Raw genomic sequence first — 14,602 nt, 5'->3', positions numbered from 1 at the left:
CATTTTTTTCTTAAAATTATATTTTAAAATTATGTTTTTGTAGATCGTGATGCTCAACATAACATCTCCAACTCGGAAATTGTCAATAATGTCGGCGGTGCGATCGAATATGTTTCCGTTGGGGAAGTTACGCCAATTTTAACGCTCGAAAGAAATCGATTTATGAACAATTGTCGTCAGTTGTACGGAAATTTCTCGACTTGTGAGTCACCGATCTCAGTTGATGTCCAAAATATGCAGTCCCTGTACTTTAGAGTAAGAAATTTTTGTTAAAAATATTTTTATTAATACATTTTAGGTTGCTCCAAACGAAAATAAAGTTCAATACCCCATTTTGAAAGTAGAAAACTAATGTGGCAAAATAAATCAAAAAAGTCAAAAATGTCTTCAAAAATGACAGCTTCATAATTTTTCAAAAAACTTTCTTAATTAAAAAAAAAAAAATAATTAAAAAAAAAAATTATTGAAAATTGTATTTTTTTCTCTAAAAATAATTTTCATAAAATTACTGAACTTATTTTTGAAAATATTTGAAAATTATTTTTCTTGAAATTATTATTTTTTAAATTTTATTAATTTATATTGACTTGAAAAGGCCTAAAATCAATTTTAAATTTTCAAATCTCAAAGGATAATTAAAAAAAAACAACAAAAAGTACGAAAAAACGCTTAAAAATTGTTAGAATTTTGTCATTTTGTATGAAAAAAGTGTTTAAATTTTTTTTTTATTTTTCTCCATTTTGATTTAAAAAAAATTTGAACTTTGAGCCACTCCAAATGAAAACCAAAAATAAAGTCCAAAAATTTTGAAAATAAAATTTAATAAAAAAGGTTTTGAAATGCTTTTTTCATACAAAATTACAAAATTTTTTACTTCAAAATTTAAATTTCAGAATATTTTCAATTAAACCATGAAAAATAAATGTAAAAAAAATTGAAAAATAAGCTCAGTTATTTTATGAAAAAAATGATAGTTTTACTCTATTAGAAAAGAATATTAAATTATTTAGAATATTAAGTTTATGGGTTTTGAACTCTTAAATAGAGCATCGGACTTTATTTTTGATTTTCATTTAAAATTAATGTAAAAAACTCTTTTTTAGAACAATTTAGTGCAAGACAACCAAGGAGGCTTATTTGTTCGTGCGGATTCTCGTGGCTCAGCGACTTCCTTACGCGCCTACATTCACCACAATTTATTCACGCGCAACAAAAATCGCCCATCACTCTTAATCGAAGGACGTCAATCGTCGCCGTACCAAGAAGTAACGATCTACAAAAATTATTTCACCCAAAATAAGGCTGGTTACAAAGATGTCATCGGATTGAGGCAAGTCGTTAGCAACTTTACCTACAATTACGTGCACAGCAATTGGGGCGGTCGAATAGTTGAAATTTCCGGCTTTGATAAGGTTCGACTGCCAATTTACCAAACAACGAGTCACAATGGATTTTATGAGTAAGTCACAAAAAATTAATTTTTTGAATTTAAAATTGAATAATTTTCAATTTTTGCAGTAATGTCGCCACGGATTGGCATGGCAGAGCAACAATTGTGGCAGGAACTGCTGGACAACATTATATCGACAACATTTTCTATAATCCGGATAATGATTACGAGATTATAACAGTTAACAAATCGATGTAAGTAGTTTTGATCGATTTTTTCGAAAAAAAACCTGAAAATATTAACAAAAAAGTAGTTTTAAGTAGAATTGAATGCATGAAACTTAAGAAAAATATTTTTTCCTTTTTCTTTCTTTTTAAAAAATTACCTCCGTTTCGTTTCTGGAAGCAGATTCGAAGTTCAGCAGTACTGGAATAGGCAAGTATCTCCCATGAATTAATATCACAACTGACGATATCATTCATTTTTCATCCGTTTGTCACTAACAACTGGGTTTTTTGTGGTTTTGGGATCGTTTTTCGTCTCATTTTTCATTTTTACCTTAATTTTTCCGATTTTTAATTAATTTTTTGAATTTTTTCCAACAGCACAATTGATTTGTGGAAGACCAAAATCGACGCAGCCCATAATTATTGGAGTTACAACGAGACTTTGGCTGTCGGATCTCGAATTCGTGATCGCATCGATGACCCACAACTCTTGGAAGTGCAATACCTCCCTCTGCAGATGAATAATTTGTCAATTCTCGATGGCGGTAAATGTCCTCCAGGATGGTCGATGTTAATAGATACGTGTTACATGTACGTTGGAGCTCCCATGACGTATCAAGAGGCGAAAGATTTCTGTCGAAGTGATAATGCGTCGTTACCATTCATTAGGGGAGACACTACCCATCTATGGCTTTATCTGCAAAGGCAAATGGCGCATTTGAGGTGAGATTTTTTCAAGAAAAAATTTAATTTTTAATGATTTTTACCTGAAATTTTGTTTTTTTTCACATCAGATACACCGAAAGAGTTTGGATTCAGGATCTGGACTTCATAAATCGTTGCACGTCGTTCGTTTATCGCAGCGTAGAGTTCGATGATTGTGAAGCTAAAAATCCATTTGTGTGCGAAATTGATCCAAAAGTGTTTTTGAAGCCCATTTTTTGGTCAGCTGACATCGTTTTCATCTCAGTTGTGGTGCTTTTTGTCGTTGCAATTGTTTTGCTGCTCATTTTGTGCTGTTGTTGGTACTCCAAGACGAAACATCGGCAAATGCAGAGGTTCGAGAGACGTAACAGCATTCGTCAGAGCTTGAGAAGCTTGAACAGCATCGATCCCCAAGGGTCGTTACGACGAAGAAATTATGTAAGTATCGTTTTTAAGTGATTTTAAACAAAAATTGGAAGTAAAATTACCCTTTATCCCCTAAAATGCCACCAAAAGTAGGAAATTCGTAGTTAGTTAGGCACAAAAGCAGCAACACAGGTAAAAATTAGATGTTGTTTGCACCGAATGTCGTCGTTTTTAGTGGTTTTTGTTTAGTTTTTCCCTTTTAGATCTGATTTTTAGTTGATATTGTCTCTAAAAACGATTTTTTATGTCAAATTTTAATTTATTTCATTTTTTTTCGCAGGTCGTTGGTCGCTCAAATGATACTTTGACAAAATCAACTGTAACGGATTACAAAAAAATGATCGGAGATGGTTCCATTGAGTCAATCGAGAAGAGCGTTTTGAGTTCGGAGACGTCGTTAGAGCGTTATGACACCTCAAACGCCCCGTACGGCGATTATTCCAACACGCAAGGCTACAATGACATTCTTACGCCGAAATTTGAGCAATATGCGAACAACATTCAAAAGCCCGAACCGCAACCGCGTCCCAAAGTCTATGGTCTTCCAGTGTACAACGAACAAGGATTCGAGCTCGCTTACCGCAACGAAGGATTTAAAGATAATTCGGTGTTTGGTACTCGTAACAACAGCGTTGGCACCCAGCTAAACGACGATTCTGCTCCAATTATGCATCAAACGGACGATTCCGGCTCAGATTATTACGGCAATTCGAGTACTTTGCCTCTGCGAAATGGCGTGAACGAAAGTCTCTCGTTCCTCACGGAGCTCAAACATCGTTTGCCCGAATACGAGTCACTTCCGCGTCCCAGCAACAGTGGTCACAGCAGTTTCTTGCCTCCGCCTCCGGATCCTCCAACGCCCCAATCTGACGTTTCGTTCCACACAAGTCGCAGTACTCCAGTTCCCGTGATTGCTCCAAAGCCCGCCAATTCGTCGCCAGCCCACAAATACGCAGTGCCCGAAATTCGTCGTCCCAATGCGCTGCAAGTGGAACCGCCCGAAGTCAAGAGACCCGAATCTTATTACAAAGCCATGCAAAAGATGCGGGACTCGACAATGCAGCCTGCGGTTCACGATCGACCAAAAACCGTGTACGAGAGCTCGGGCGAAGATTCCCCGACAAAAAGTGGTCCGTCACTGATTCCATCTAGTCGAAAAAATGCCCCGAGCTACAGCAGGAGTAAAAGTGAAGCACTGCTGGAGACAAATTTCGACGATGAAACTGTCAATGGGCATCCGGGAGGAGGCACCGGGCAGCTAACGAACGACAATCGGAGCTTTAGTCAACCGCTGGAGACAGCAATGTAGACATTTTTTGTAGATAAAAGTTGAACGATCTCACAATTAATTAAGAAAATGAGCAACTAACGAACATTCCCTCCAACAAGTCAGACTTCAAGTGTTGCTGCCTTAATAAAAAAACGCTAAAATTAGAACAAAACAATCAAAAAATGTGATTTTAAACGAGTTACGTCCAATCAAATGCTTAAATTTAGTGCTAAATTTTTATCACGACAAAAAAAAAAGTCAAAAATGCATTTTTTTTATACCTTAATTTTAATTTTAGCCAAATAAAGATTTTTTTAAGTTAAAATTAGGAGAAACGACAAAAAATGTAAATATTGTTTCACATCATTCCGTATCACATTCCGTACTTTAGATTTTTAAGACTTGTTAATGTTAAGCAAAGTTATGTTACAAATTTATGAGAAATTGTATGAAAATGTATAAAAAAGTTTATTTTAAGAAATAATTTTTTAAATTAAAAAGCAACGATTTATTTGAAAAAAAAAATAAGTTAGTTAGGCAAGTTGACTATCAGACAATTTTTAGGAAATTTATAAATTTATAACAAAAATATATGAAAAATAAAGTCGATTATTAATAAAAATCAAAAGAATTTTTATTCTTGCTTGCATTTAGTTATAAAATGTGTAAATTAATAAATTTTTCTCAATTAAGGCTGCTCCAAATTTTTGTCGAACTTTCTGTCCCAAAAACGGAGGCGAATTCAAAAAGTGAGGCAAAATCAAAATTTTAAATACATATCTATTTACATTGAAAATTTCTTATTTAAAATTAATTTCAGAGCAATTCAACTAAGGCGAATAAATTTAATATAAACATTTTTTGCTTCCCCCCTTCCGATTTTGTCGAAAAAATTCCGGGGGAAAAATAAAAATTAAATTAAAAATTTAAATATTTTTGACATTTTTTGATTGAAAAATTATCAAAATTTACTGTTTACAAAAATCACAAGAAATTCTCGTTAACAAGATGTTTTCTATTCATATTCAAATGAAAATTTTTTTAAGTCATGTGGCCAAAATAATTTTTTTCTAGAAGAATTTAATTGAATTGTTTCCACTTTTGAGTTCAAATTTAAAAATAATATAAAGTAAAATTAATTAATGTCAAGAATCAACGTTTCAAGTCTAAAAACGTTAAAAAATTAAAAACAAAAATTCAAAAAATATTTATTTTCCCCCCTTCCTCATTAAAATCCTTATTCGACAAAAAATGAAAATATTAAATTAAAAAATAAATAATTTTTCATAAAAAAAATATTTTTTAAATTTGAAAACATAAATTCAAAACTTTTCGAAAAATTATTTTTAGGGAAGAAAATTAAGTAAGCATATCATTTTTAGTAAAGAAGTTCTTCAAAATTTAAAATTTTAAAAAATTTTCAAATTTTTGAAAATTCTTTGAAAAATTATTAAAATAGACAAACAAAATTTTTGTTGAAATTTTAAACTTTTTTTTATTTTGCCCCAATGGATTTTCGACTTTTGAAATGGGATTTTTTCTTAGATTTAGCCTCCAGATAAATTTTTCCCAAAAAAACATCAAAAAATCAAGAAACTAGTGGAATTCATTTGAATTTTGGGCTATCGTTAAAACCCTCCGGGTTAAAAATGTAAAAAAAATGAAAAAAATTTAAATAAAAATTTAATTTTTATTATTTCCTAAATACAATCAATCAGATGTATTTCCGTCAACTGGTTCCTCATCCACAGCACTATTAAAGCTACAATTCTCCCTGTTCTTAATTTGTATGAGGGCAACTCCGCTATTGCTTTTTCCAGCCAAAATCACGACAAAAAGTCCATTTAGTGCGACACTTTTCCACAATTTTGACACAAATTTATCAACTTTTTGCATTTTGCTTGCCACACTTTCGTCGTTTTCCGTCATTTTCACGTGCGTCAAAGCAAATTCGTGATCAATTAACATTTCACTCGCCTTACTGACGGCCTTTTTCGCTGTCGACACTTGCAAACACTGCACTGGATTGTTACTTTCGGCCTTTTTAAAGTATTCTTCGTAATTAACTTCGGTATTTGCCGTTGTAACAATCAGCGATTTTTTCTTCTTTTTCGCCATGTGACTGAAAATAGTTGTGGCAACTTGTTGAACGGGTTCTTGATTCACATTTTCGGTCTCTTTCTTCAAAGCTGATGGAGATTTGTAGTTGGCCAGTTCGCGTTTACGTTGCAAAAATGCGTCGCCGAAGTAAATGTCGTGAGATAACTTGAGTTTGGCGAGTTTTAAACTTGCGCAACTGTCTTCGATGGAATTGTGTCCCGTGTAGGCTTTTTGAATTTCCTCCCCGAGAAATTCCTTGGCGAGTGTTTGTAATTTTGACTTTCGTTGCCGCTCGCCAGATATGTTGAAAATTACCGAAGTGTCAATAATGTACGGATGCATCATGTTTAAGCCGTGCAAATCGAATTGCAGCGATTGTCCGACCAAAATTGCATCTGGTGTGAGAATTTTTCGTAAATCTTGTTGAACTTCCTTCAGGGTTTTTGTCGCTCCGTCCATAATTTCCTTCGTGATACCGGAAAAAGGTGTTAGGTAGTCCATAATTTGCAGTTCGGGACGAACTAAAGTTTCATAAACACTCTCATATTGCTCATTAACGACCGAAACACGGGCAACTTCATGTCTCCCACTCACAACTTTGCACATTTCGCAATCCAAACCGAACATGGGACTCTTTGCGGTCACCGGAAGGTACGAATCTTGCGTCATTATGTAGTTTTTGCAACGTGTTGCCAGTTCGCCCTTCAAGGGAATCGGGTAATCTTCGTCAATCATCTGCAAAGGTGAAAGTAGTAGCTGTACACGTGAGAATTTATCGCCTTCCGGCAGTTCAGTGTCTTCCTCGTCGGCAGTTTTGAGCTCGTCAGGTGCTTCATGCACTGGAAAAACTGTTTTATAGACGAGTTTGTGGTCGATATTCGCTCCCATTGCTGCTTCTAACGTTCCATGCGCCCGTATCAGACGCTCTTTGTACGATTCTGTCAACGGAACACACGCAAGATGCTCGACAATTTTCTTCTCGTCACTCTCGGGCAGCAAAACTTCCAATTTTGTCTCGAAAATGTCGCGACTTTTCACCAACAAACTCTCGTTCGACACAAATTCATAGGAATTTATTCCGTCAACCAGCAGCACGACACTTTGCGTGAGTTTATTGACTTTTTCCAGGTGACACCATCGCCATGGCGTGAAAGGACTGTGATTTTTCAGCAGTGAGACCATCAACAAGTTCTGGATGTCGTCAAGTAACAAAGGCGTTCTGTCATCATTTTTTAGCTCCTCCAACGAGGCTTTCTTAGCAATCGGTTTCAATCGCAAAACTGGAACATTTTTCAATTCGCTCCGTTTTCGAGCCAATTCCTTCTTGAGATCTTTGTATTGCTCATCAGAGAGCTTTGCGGGAGTTTCTGTCATTTCAACTTTTTTCTTTTTCGCTTCAGGCTCGTCGGATTTCTCGGCAGCATTAATTTCCATCATCGTCGCCAATGCAGAAAGTTTCTTCTTTTTCCGCTCGAGACGTTCCTCTTTCTTCGTTGAAAGCATTTTCATGGTGTGCTTTCTGTCTGTGGCGGAATTCGATGGATTTTGATGAAATTCTGACGTTATCTGGAAGGAAAATTAAATTTTTGTAAGTTGGAAGCATTAAATTGGATTTTAGGAATAAGAACAACTTACATTTCGATTAAATTCTATCGAAATTTGACGATTTTATGGGATTTTTGGTTATTTGTTTACTTCACCATATGAGAGGGATTTTGGCCCGCAATTTACACAAATTGTTACTCCTCATCAAATATCCGTGAGACGAATGAAAGTGATAAGGCAACAGATGGCGCTAAATTAAAAAAAAAATTGACTTAAAGGACTTAAGCTTAAGTTTTAGAATAAGTCAAAAATTAATGACCTTGTGACTTTTTGGTGATTTTTGATCAAATTTTAGGATTTTTTTTATGTTTTTCGTAAAAAAAAATCATTTTTCAAAAAACGAAAAAAAATTAAATGAATTAAATAGTTCAGAATCAGAATCATAGGTCAGAATCAAATCAAGCCAATTAATTTTTCTTAAGTCAAATTAAAGTGACTTAAACTTAAGCTTAAGTCGGGCCTGAAAAAAAATTCTAATAAATTTTTTTTTTTTTTTTAATTTCTGCTTTATTTTAGAAATTTTTTACGTTTTCTGTTAAAAAAAAATTTAAAAATTTTACTTAAGTTTTTAATTTTTTAAAAATGTTTGTAAAATTAAGTAAATTTTAGAAATTATCTTTTATTTATTTTTTAAAAATAATTTTCGAAGCTTTAAAAGTCGAAACTCATAAAAATAAATTTTATAAAAAAATTATCATTTTTCTTTAGAAATTTGTGAGTTGAAAAAAACTTTCCATTAAAAGAAATCTATAAATCATTTTTTTTCTTCACCTTCTTTAATTCTTATAACAAAAAAATAAATTACGTCACTTTTGAACACAAAAAATATGTAAATTTTTAACGTAGGTCATTAATTTCGTTCAGCATCGAACTTCTTTCTACCATGGTTTGTGACTTTTGACTTCAGGTACGTTCTCCCAGAAGCACAAATAGCGCGTAAAAACTGTGTCGCAATCGTTGTATCCTTTCAATTCGTTGCATTTGGTCACTTCTCTGAAGACCTAAAATTAAAATTCTCTTAAAATTAAGATTTTTTTTCTAAAAATTTCGAATTTCTTACCTTTTCTGCTGGCAAAAATGGCTTCTTCTCCAACAAAACTTCCGGTCTTATCTTCATTTCCGCATCACACAATCCCAAATTGTCGCACATGCACTTTTTGAAGCACTTTCCTTCGTCATCGTCGATTGGCTCATGGTTCCGAATGTGTTCGATGCTTTCGGGAGATGCTCCTGACTCGGCTTGGCACTTGTCTTTGTGGATTCCCAAGTTCAATCGTTTCTCCAGAGGCGATGGAAGAGCAAAAGTAACCGCAAGAACGGCAAAAATTACGATCAAAACGAATTTCATGGCTGAATGTTGTGCTGCGATTGAACAAAAGTGAGCGACTGGCTGGTTGTTTGGTAAATCACGCAACGTAAAGCCAAAAAATTTATACACAAAACTTGTTTCCGTAAAAAAGTGAGTTTTTTTTTCGTTGATTTTATAGCAATAAATGCGCCGAGTTACTCCATGAGCGACACAATTAATCATATTTTTCGTTGGCATTGCAGTCGGCGGGTTTGTGGTTGATTGATTTTGTAAGTTAATTTTATGCGGAGATGGATTCAACCGACGATGACGACAAAAATGCAACAAAATTGCTTCTTTTTAATGATTTTTTTAACGTTTTGGTAATTTTTTATAAATAATTTTAAATTTTAAAGAAATTATTTAATTTAATTTAATATTTTTTAAAAATTAAATTAAATAATTTCTTTAAAATTAAAAATTATATATAAAAAAATTTAAAAAAATATTTTTTTTATTAAAAAATAAAAATAAGTATATTTTTTTGTTAAACTAAAAATTGTTAAACTAATTAATTTTTAATTAAAAAATTATTTATTTTTATTAAAAAAAATTAAAAATAAAAAAAAATGTAATTTAGAAGATTATCGCACGCGCTATTGCTTAAGAACTGCAAAAAATGTAAACAAAGATGACATAACAATTTTTTTTGTTCTCTAGAAGTCAAAAGAAGATCAAATCGAATAAAAAATTGTAAATATTTTTACACTTTAAAGACCTTTTGCGATTTTTTGTAATATAATCTTCAAATATTCTGCTTAAAATCTCATAAATAATTTTTTTATGACCAATAAAGTCATCTAAAAGTCACTTTAGATAAAATTAATCAATTAAAATGCAAAAAACTGATTAATAATTCATCATCCTCTTCATTATTTCACTATATAAAGCCGTCTTTTTCTAATTTTTTGGCAATTCATTCACTTTTATCGTTGCTTTAAACATCTTAATCATGAAATTCTTCGTTTTTATCGTTCTAATTGCTGCAGTTTCAGCACGTTCTCCTCCCGAACCATCTGTCATCGCAGAAACTCTTGGAAAATGTGTGGCTGATACCGAAGTCTCTCCTGAAGTCCTGAAGAAAATTCAGGAACATGACTTGAACTTTGACGATGCCAAAGGATTCTGCTTCGAAAAGTGTTTGTGCAGAGGCCTCGGAGTGTGTGACGAAAAATTCAAGTTAACCACGGGACCTTTTACGGATCATCCTAAAGTTCCACAGGAAAAGGTAAGAAAATTTATTTGAAAGTTTTAACAAAAATCATCAAAATTTGCTATCTTAAGAACGTTTTTAGTCAAATTTAATGATTTTCAATACAAAATTTGAGTTTTAAAAAATAAATTGATTGAAATTATTTTGTAAAACTCAATGATTGAACCAAAATTTAACAAATTTTGTGCCTTTTAGTGACATTTACTTAAATTTTAACGCAAATTTTGATACTTTTTGATCGTTTTTTAAAATTTATTTTGTAAAATTTTATAAAAATTACAAATTTTTTGCCTTTTATTGATTTTAAATTCATCATAAGGCGCAAAATTTGTCATTTTTGATCAAATTTCACGTAAAATTATCGTAAATCATTAAAATTTTAATTTAAATTCATTTTTAGTGGAAATTTTAATGATTTTTTTAAAGATTTTAATTAAAATTTTACAAAATTTATTTTTACAGATCGCTGAATTCCTGCCAAAATGCAACGAATTGACGTCCGAAAACGAGTGCGAAATGGTTCACATGCGCTTCAAGTGTCTCTTTGAGAAAATTCCAGAAGTTCGTGAATTCAAAGCCTTATCGCCGCCTAAGGCAACAGCTGAAGAATAAGTTGATGACCGAATTATTGTTTTTATGAAGTAAAAAATTTTTTTTTTTTAACCAAACGAAGAGTTGCTTTCATAAAATTATTAATTTTGATCTCCGTCACCTTTCTATCTCGCCTTGATTGTTTATTTTGATTTTTTTTCTGTGTTTCGTTCTTCGCATTTGTTTCGCAAGCACTTCTAATCTCTCGCCACAATAAATCGTGACATAACAAAAAAAAGTTGAAGCACCAAAAAAAAAATTCGGTGATCGAGTGAGTAGTAGAATGGCAAGTAAAACATAATAATCAATTAATCGTCTTCTTACTTATCAATCTTTGGTTTTTTTCCTATCGTGACCCTTTTGGAATTTTTATTTGCGTGAAATTCGCATTTCCGAAGTAATGAAAGACGCAAAAATTTCTCAAAGGGAAATATTCTAAGCAAAAAAAAACTCTCGTTAAATCTTTTTTTCTCGTCAACTCACAAAAAAAAATGATTAAAAATTCTCCCATTCTCGCCACACACCGACACGAAAAGTATAAAAGTGACCGTTCTCCGATTTTTGTGTCAGTTTAGAAGGAGCTTTCGTAAGGTAACTTCTGAAAAAATGAGATTTTTCGTAATTGTCGCGTGTGTTGCGTTAATCGCAACTGTCGGAGCCGATCCGCCACACAGAGGAAAGCACGGAGACAAACACAAGGAAAAATTTGCGGCAATCCGTGAGTCCGTTCAACAGTGCAAAGAAAGTACAAGTGCTTCCGATGAAGTTATCGAAAAAATAAAAAATCACGAAAATGTCGAAGACCCCAAGGGATGGTGCTTCGAAAAATGCATGTGCGAAAAAATGGAAGCTTGTGATGCGCAACACAAAATTCTTCCTGAGAAATTTTTGAAGTTTGATCGAGTGACACCGGAAAAAGTAAGTTTTTTTTTGTGAAATTTTAAAAATTTAAGTAAAAATTTTAATTTTTTGATGTAGTTGAACCCCGCTCTTGAAAAATGTAACCAATTATCGGGAGCTGATGACTGTGAAACAGTTCACAAACGCTTCAAGTGCCTTTATGAAGAAGTTCCTGAAGCTCGTCGTCGTCCCCATGGACCCCCACATGACGCAGAACACAGAGAAAAATTCGCCGCTGTCCGTGAAGCCGTTGGACAATGCAAGGAAAGCACAAATGCGCCCGATGATGTCGTCGAAAAAATCAAAAATCACGAAAATATTGAAGACCCGAAGGGATGGTGCTTCGAAAAATGCATGTGTGAAAAATTGGAAGTTTGTGATGCCGAACACAAATTAGTTGCCGAGAAATTCTTGAAACATGGAGTTGCTGCTGATAAAGTACGTTTTTTTTAAATTCTAAAACAATTAAAAATAAAATTTTATTAAAAATAATTTTTCAGCTTAATCCCGCAATTACCAAATGTAATGCCATGACGGGAGCCGATGACTGCGAAACTGTGCACAAACGCTTCAAGTGTCTCTTTGAGGAAGTTCCCGAAGCACGTCATCGTCCCCATGGACCTCATGGGCATGGACCTCCGCATGGAGAGCATCCCGGAAAAGGGCATGGGCGTCGCGGACCTCCACGTGACGGAGATCATCCGGGACACGAACGTCGTGGACCTCCGCCAAAGGATGGAAAAGGCTGGCACAAACGTCGTGAAGGCGAAAAAGAAGGTGAAACTCCCGCACCAACTGAACAAACACAATAAACTACTAAATATTTTTAGCGACTGAGGAAAATACTATGATCTGAAATAAATATAAACTTTTTACTTCTAAATTTTATTTATTGAAAAAAAAAATCTTTGAAAGTGGTTTTTACGAAAAAAACGATTTATTTATTAAATTTTGCTCATTCGTTTTTTTTTAAATATAATTAAAATTTTCACTTCAAACCTATGAAAAAATGTAAATAATAATTTTTGAAAAATTACCACATTTCGAAAATTACCGATTTTAATTCAATTTTTGTTGAAAACGATCAAAATTTACGATAATTTAATTTCAAAATTAAATGCTTTTGTTTTATTGCGAAAATTAATTCTTTTTTCCATACTTAAAAATTGTTTTGAGCAAATATTTTAAGAAATTTTATTGAAAATATTACTTTTAGATACTTTTACACTTTATTTATTTTCAAAAATCGACCGAATATGAGCAGAATTGATATTAAGAATGACTTTTAATTTAATTTTAGCCTTAAAATTCCTTAGAATCAATTAAAATCACGAATAATTATATCAAGAAACCATTAAAAACATTATTGTGCAAACAAACGAATCGCTTGTGAACTCTTTCGCAGTCATCGTCATCCATAATTTGATTGCAATTAGAAATTCCGTCACGCATCTAAAAAAAATTTATTCAGAAATTCTTTTAAAATAAGAAAAATATGCTTACTTTATCAATTGAAACATCCAACGCATGCCCGATCTCATCAAATTTATCAACAATAAAATTTCCAGAATCATCACATAAGCCAAATTTGGTACAAATGCACTTTTCGAAGCAATATCCACTGAGCGGGTCCAGATAATGCTCATCATGCTCGTGAGAAGATTGTTCTTCGATCATTTTATGGATAATTTCGGAAGGAGTTTTTGTTTCTTCGATGCAGGTGTTGAAAATTTCATCAGGACTTACGGGAGAAGCTTTTAACAGACCGAAATTGATAAAAAATAATATTAAATAAACAATTTTCATGATAAAAACTCTTTTAGCGAGTTTCAAACAAAAATGACTCAACAAAATTTTTAATCAAGATCATTTATATTGAAAATTTTTATCACGAGGGATGATGACTCAAGCGAAATATTTATTATTGGTAAAAAATTTAATAATAATATTTGAAAAATTACAAAATTTAAAATTTCAGTTACCAATTTTCATTCAGTTTTTGTTAAAAAGCTTAAAAATTTCTCATAAATTTTTTTTTAAAATCGAATGTTTTTTAACTAAATTATTTTTTTTTGTGAAAAAAATTAAAAGAAATTATTTTCTTGTCTTTATTTAAAAATTGTTTTCAACAAATATGTAAAATTCTAAGGAATTAAGTTCAAAAGTATCAAAAATTATTATTTTTTTTTTTTTTTGATAAAATTTCCTAAAATTCTTCATATTTTTTTACAACAATTTTTGAATAAACTTCACTTTTTATCAAAAATCGACTAAAAACGAACAAACTTTATGTTAAAATGGCTCGATTTTCGGCTAGAAATTCGTTTAAATTAATTTTTAGGCTGAAATTGGTTGAAAACGAGTAAAAACGAGTAAAAATTATATTAAGAAACCATTAAATACGTTATTATGAAAACAAACAAATCGCTTATGAACTCTTTTACAGTCGTCGTCATCCAAGATTTGGTTGCATTTGGAAATTCTATCATGCATCTACAAAAAAATCTTCCAGAAATTATTTAAAAACTAAAAATTTTTCTTACTTTATCAATCGAAACATCCAACGCATGTCCAATATCATCAAATTTATCAACGATAAAATTTCCAGAATTATCACAAAGGCCAAATTTGGTACAAATACATTTTTCGAAGCAATATCCACTAAGACGGTCCGGATGATACTCATCATGCGATTGTTCTTCGATCATTTTGTGGATGATTTCGGAAGGAGTTTTTGTTTCTTCGATGCAAATGTTGAAAATTTCATCAAGACTAACGGGAGAAGCTTTTATCAGACCGAAATTGATTAAAATAAATATTACAAAAA

General features: G+C 32.3%; 3 protein-coding genes across 7 annotated transcripts in view; 2 read left to right on the top strand and 1 right to left on the bottom strand.

Moving 5' to 3' along the window:
- LOC134832722 (protein bark beetle) overlaps positions 1-4,554 on the top strand; it is a 57,498-nt gene extending 52,944 nt beyond the window's left edge. For 4 of the 5 annotated variants that reach the window (XM_063846846.1, XM_063846848.1, XM_063846849.1 and 1 more), the window contains exons 5-11: positions 44-255; positions 1,104-1,459; positions 1,519-1,644; positions 1,799-1,825; positions 1,996-2,340; positions 2,412-2,760; positions 3,029-4,554. In XM_063846846.1, the coding sequence (XP_063702916.1) occupies positions 44-255; positions 1,104-1,459; positions 1,519-1,644; positions 1,799-1,825; positions 1,996-2,340; positions 2,412-2,760; positions 3,029-4,057 (2,444 nt within the window). In that variant the 3' untranslated portion in view covers positions 4,058-4,554. Of the gene's footprint in view, positions 1-43; positions 256-1,103; positions 1,460-1,518; positions 1,645-1,798; positions 1,826-1,995; positions 2,341-2,411; positions 2,761-2,838; positions 2,881-3,028 lie in introns of all 5 variants that reach the window. The other variant, XM_063846850.1, reaches the window with a different exon arrangement.
- Positions 4,555-5,548: 994 nt separating this feature from the next.
- Positions 5,549-7,835, bottom strand: LOC134831889 (RNA exonuclease 5). Its single transcript, XM_063845720.1, has 2 exons — positions 7,754-7,835; positions 5,549-7,684 (listed from the first exon to the last, which is right to left on the bottom strand). Exon 2 carries the CDS (start codon positions 7,625-7,627, stop codon positions 5,729-5,731), a length of 1,899 nt encoding a protein of 632 aa, XP_063701790.1. The 5' UTR covers positions 7,628-7,684; positions 7,754-7,835; the 3' UTR covers positions 5,549-5,728.
- Positions 7,836-10,023: 2,188 nt separating this feature from the next.
- LOC134828653 (uncharacterized) lies at positions 10,024-10,896 on the top strand. Its single transcript, XM_063841634.1, has 2 exons — positions 10,024-10,299; positions 10,747-10,896. Exons 1-2 carry the CDS (start codon positions 10,024-10,026, stop codon positions 10,894-10,896), a joined length of 426 nt encoding a protein of 141 aa, XP_063697704.1.
- The last annotated feature ends 3,706 nt before the right edge of the window (positions 10,897-14,602 follow it).

The sequence above is a fragment of the Culicoides brevitarsis genome, chromosome 2 (assembly GCF_036172545.1).
Source record: "Culicoides brevitarsis isolate CSIRO-B50_1 chromosome 2, AGI_CSIRO_Cbre_v1, whole genome shotgun sequence".
Classification (NCBI taxonomy): Eukaryota; Metazoa; Arthropoda; class Insecta; order Diptera; family Ceratopogonidae; genus Culicoides; species Culicoides brevitarsis.
Note: the sequence above shows the minus strand (reverse complement) of the source record. Positions and strands in the feature narration are given on the sequence as shown.

Bases quoted from the DNA above. Each gene is read 5' to 3' on its own strand.
- LOC134831889 (XM_063845720.1), bottom strand. From the start codon at position 7,627: ATGAAAATGCTTTCAACGAAGAAAGAGGAACGTCTCGAGCGGAAAAAG.
- LOC134828653 (XM_063841634.1), top strand. From the start codon at position 10,024: ATGAAATTCTTCGTTTTTATCGTTCTAATTGCTGCAGTTTCAGCACGT. The intron at 10,300-10,746 runs GTAAGAAAATTT...TTATTTTTACAG, and splicing joins CTAAAGTTCCACAGGAAAAG to ATCGCTGAATTCCTGCCAAA.